The 4671-nt window shown below is 41.9% G+C and overlaps 1 protein-coding gene across 1 annotated transcript in view; it reads left to right on the top strand.

Annotated features, from left to right (window-relative positions):
• The window catches only part of LOC101862735 (FAD-dependent oxidoreductase domain-containing protein 2), a gene marked incomplete at its 5' end in the record, with an annotated part of 22807 nt that overhangs the window by 10103 nt on the left and 8033 nt on the right, over positions 1–4671 (top strand). The window contains 2 exon segments of the mRNA XM_013083698.1: positions 894–1118; positions 2975–3141. Coding sequence (XP_012939152.1) covers positions 894–1118; positions 2975–3141 — 392 coding nt within the window.

Here is a 4671-nt window from a genome sequence, read left to right as displayed (position 1 = left end):
CGGGATTGGCTAATATTCTTCTCTCATTAAAACAAATATATGATAAGATGGTATAAGATACGATGAGATTAGACAAGACAAGATGTGTTAATGAGGATGGTGGTAAAGTTAATGTTACATCTAAGGTTTTTATTTACTTTACTTTTACTTCTTTTTTTGTCATCCTCTTTTGCCGTTAAGCGTCGAGGGGAGATGCAGTTTTCTATGGTAGGACAGCTTTGCAGCTCTTTCAGTTGGGATGTATAATAATTTCTGTTTCCTCCCTCCAATTCATTTTTTGCCTTGTCGATCTCTTCCATTATTGCCTGAGTATTTGGTGCTCTTGATGTTGGCTGGCAAGGTGACATTCGTAACAGGTGGCTTGGCGATCTTATTTTCTCTTTCTCTATGAAATGCAGGCAGGACTCAGTGCCAATGGCCGCTCTTACCTCTTCATTTCTCTGCTTGTCTCTTCTTAAATTGTTAAGTGTTTAATCTTACTTTTGTATCTGACTGAAACACTCCAAAAATACTTCATTACGTGATGTTTCAGTACCCAAAGATATTAATATGTATGATGGTTCAAAGGAACTAGTCAGCAAGATTGTTTTATTAACACTACATTTTAAGATTTCTCAATCTCCAAAGAAACTAAACTAGAAAACCGTTAAATATCCAAATATACCTCATCAAAGATAGTTCAGTCTCCAAAGATTCTTAATTGGGAGATGGTTCAGTCTCCAAAGACGAAAGGAGTGGAAGGAGGGGGATATGGGAAGGAAGGGTAAAGGGTATGGGGGTGGAAGGGTTGGGAGGAAGGGCATAAAACTCGATGAAGAGCCGAAATTTGGCCTGCGGGCTGTAATTTGCCCATCACCCAGGTCCTAATTATGCCATACCGGGTTGTCCTTTAGGGCTGTTAACAACGAACTTCTGGACACGTACCAACTGAAATCTCTGGACGCTGTGTTGGAGACAGACCTGGATGATTTGGCGCTAATCAAACGGGGAGACAAGATCTATTTCAGCTACAAGGACGAAGATTTTTTACCCACACGCTTCGACAACTCGGCGCTGCGCGACCCGTACGACATTGTGATTAGAGCGCTGGGCTTCAAGTTCGATGACACCATCTTCAAGTGAGTGCATGACGGTCGTGCGTGAAGGCAAATGCGCGGTGGTTTAATATTACTACACGTAATAACATAATACTGCTTTGGAGTGGGGGTGGGGTTGGGGGAGGGGGGCGTTATTGCTTTCTCTATCTATGTCTCTGTCTCTGTCTCGGTCTCTATCTCTGTCTGTCTCTGTCTCTGTCTCTGTCTCTGTCTCTGTCTCTGTCTCTGTCTCTCTCTCTCTCTCTCTCTCTCTCTCTCTCTCTCTCTCTCTCTCTCTCTCACCTTGTTGCCGCAGACGTAGCATAGCGGATGTTGCTGTTGTTGTTATTTTTTGCTGATGTTGTCATTGTTGCTGCTGCTGTTGTCGTTGTTGTTATTATTTTATTTGTTGCTGTGGCGGTGGTGTTGCTGTAGCTGTTGTTGCTGCTGTTGCTGTTGCTATTACTGTTGTGGCTGCTTATTCTTTTTTAAAAATATTTTGGTAAGTGTTTTACGACGCTTGCAACTGCATAAGGTCATAAGAGCGTGCGGGACACACCAAACATTTTCAATTGGAAGGACATATTGAATTTTGCCCGGGTGTCGACCGAAGCCTACTCTTAACGATTTTGGACCACTTTACGGTGCGCAACTTGCGCACGGGACCTCCGAGATTTTTTATCAGAGAAGACTTGGTGTAGATCTATCCTACCAGAAGATCAGATGTATGGCTGAAAGACAGCAGTAAGAAGGAGCCAAGGAATAGCAGTAGAAAGGCTGCAGAAAAAGTCAGGAGCCCAGTTGAGTGGGCAAAGGAAGTGAGGGGGTGGGTGAAGAAAGTGGGACGACAAAATAGTGCAAGAGATGAGGAAAGAAGGTGAGAGGAGACAATTTTATAGAAGAACATTTTCCGTCGCTACCCGGATTCGAACCCGGAACCTTTGAATGAGAGGGGAACATCTTAAGCTCTAGGCCACGAGAGCACCCCCCCCCCCTTCTATAACTTATCCGCCGCTGACGTAACAGAGCAGGTGGTTGGAAGGTTCAACTAATAGATACGACGACTTTTCTTTTCCTCTAGAGCTGCTGGTTACGTCTGTCTGCCTTCGATTGTCTCTACACTTTATGACGGTTATCGCGTTAATATGCTTCTTCTTACCCAAGTAAATGAACAAACAAACAAACAAACAAACAAACAAACAAACAAACAAACAAAAACACTAAATAGATCCGTGTCTTAAGGAAACTGGCCATAAATTAATATCCAGCATATAATTTTTTAAGCACAAAAAAAACGATTCTACCATACAAAACACCACAGGACAAACAAACAAAAACGCGAAATAGATCCGGTCCTACGAAAATAAAGCTGGAATTAATCTCCAGCATACATTTTTAAAACCTACCCCACAATATACACAGCAACACAAATAAACAAACAAAAAACACGAAAGAGATCAGGGTCTATAAAAAAAATAATATATTATTCATAAATCTCCAGCATATACATTTTTTAAAACCACCTACAATACGCAACAATACAAATAAGCAAACAAAAAAACACAAAATAAATGCATTTCTTGAGAAAACACCTGTCATACAAAACAAGCAGATGCCCTCAAACCATCCAGCTCTGAGAGCATACAACACTAAATGTTCTGGATGGAAAGCCAGAGGAAGACCAAGGAGACGATGGACTGAATTTGTGGCAGACTCCCTCAGAGCTCACGGGATGTCCCTCCTACAGGCCACTCGCCTTGCTGCAAACAGACGCTGTGTCTCACGGCGACACCAACCGGTATAAGCGGAAGAAAAAAGTAAAAGTTAAAGTATTAGTCTCCAGCGTGAATAGATCTTAAATTCTTTTTTGGTTTTTTCCCGAACCCTATTGTACACAGTAACACAAGAATCACGAGAGGCAAGCACCGGGCCTCGAAGTACCCTGCCATCAACCACAACTACGAGTCGGTGGACAATTCTGGAATGTTCTACGCCGGAACCGCCTCTCACTCCCTCGATTTCCGGAAGTCTGCAGGGGGCTTTATTCACGGTTTCAGATACACTGGTGAGTTTTACTGAAATATTGTATTATTATGATAATACAACAATATAACCCAATGCCATGATGATGATGGTGATGATGATGAGGATGATGATAATGAGAAGAAGAAGAAGAAGAAGAAGAAGAAGAAGAAGAAGAAGAAGAAGAAGAAGAAGAAGAAGAAGAAGAAGAAGAAGAAGAGATGATGATGATGATGATGATGATGATGATGATGATGATGATGATGATGTGATGATGATGATGATGATATGAAAAGAACAAGAACAACAACAACAACAAGAAGAAAAACAATAATAACAATGATAATAGAAATAATTAAATGATAATAGTCTATAATAATAATAATAATAATAATAATAATAATAATAATAATAATAATAATAATACTAATAATAATAATAATGATGATAATAATAAGTAGCTGCATTTCTATTGCACATATCAAGGCTCTAGAGCATGCCATTTACGCCTTACAGCTACGAGTATCATTACCCCAATAGACCTTAGAACACTCAGAAACATCATCTGTTCCTGGGAAACATTAAAGTAATAATAGTGGGTGCCCACCTACGCGGTCGGATCGGGTCGATCTGGAAGTCGAAATTGAGGGCACAAAGCGGCCATCGTGGTGCAAACCGTTCGACTCGGTCGGTGACCTACAAAAACAAAAGGGTTTGTTTTCAGGCCTGCGAATCGCACGATCGGGTGGTTTGTAGCCAATCACAACAAGGATGAGTCACGTGTCCATGTTGACACTCAAAATCTGGTGGCGCCCTCTTCGAAAAAGTGCAGACTTTGTGAAAAGTTGCCCTACTTGTGTGAAAAACAATAAAAGCGAAACTAACAGACTGTGCTATTCTTATTCTTCTTCTGGAGAAATGAAAGAAAGCTTCAAAACAAAGACTGCAGCACCATCTGAACCAATGCGCGGTCTTCCGGGGACGCTTTTTTGGCCGAGCGAACTACAGCTACCTTCTTACTGAAACCACAAGAAAACGACCCGACCCGACCCGAACTGATTCACTCTCGTTAGTGGGCACCCCTTATAAGATCATAAAAGATAGCATTTGTATAGCGCAAATCTCCGCTCAACAGCAAGCTCTAAGCGCTTCACAATCTATACTGTTACCCCACCAGGCCTAAGAGCTTTCTGAAACAACCCCATCTTCCTGGAAAGCATACAGTGCAATCGGTCGGTCATTTATAGGCGCTAAAAAACTAACATACTGACAAGATCTTTCGCTGTCTATGGCCGGGTACCCATTCCCACCTGGGTGAAATGAGGACAATAAAGTGCCTTTCCCAAGGACACAACATCGGGCCCGCTGCTCGAACTCCCGAACCCGCAACCTCACGATTACGATTGCAAGCAGCCGATTGAGCGCTCAAACACTAACAAAATAACAAGACATTTCTATGACTAAAGCCTTGGTTGAAAAAAGATAATGTAAAGTGCCTTCTAAAGAGAGAAGGGTGTATGGGAGGGGAGAGAGAGAGAGAGAGAGAGAGAGAGAGAGAGAGAGAGAGAGAGAG

The sequence above is a fragment of the Aplysia californica genome, unplaced genomic scaffold (genome assembly GCF_000002075.1).
Source record: "Aplysia californica isolate F4 #8 unplaced genomic scaffold, AplCal3.0 scaffold00249, whole genome shotgun sequence".
Taxonomy (NCBI): domain Eukaryota; kingdom Metazoa; phylum Mollusca; class Gastropoda; order Aplysiida; family Aplysiidae; genus Aplysia; species Aplysia californica.
Note: the sequence above shows the minus strand (reverse complement) of the source record. Positions and strands in the feature narration are given on the sequence as shown.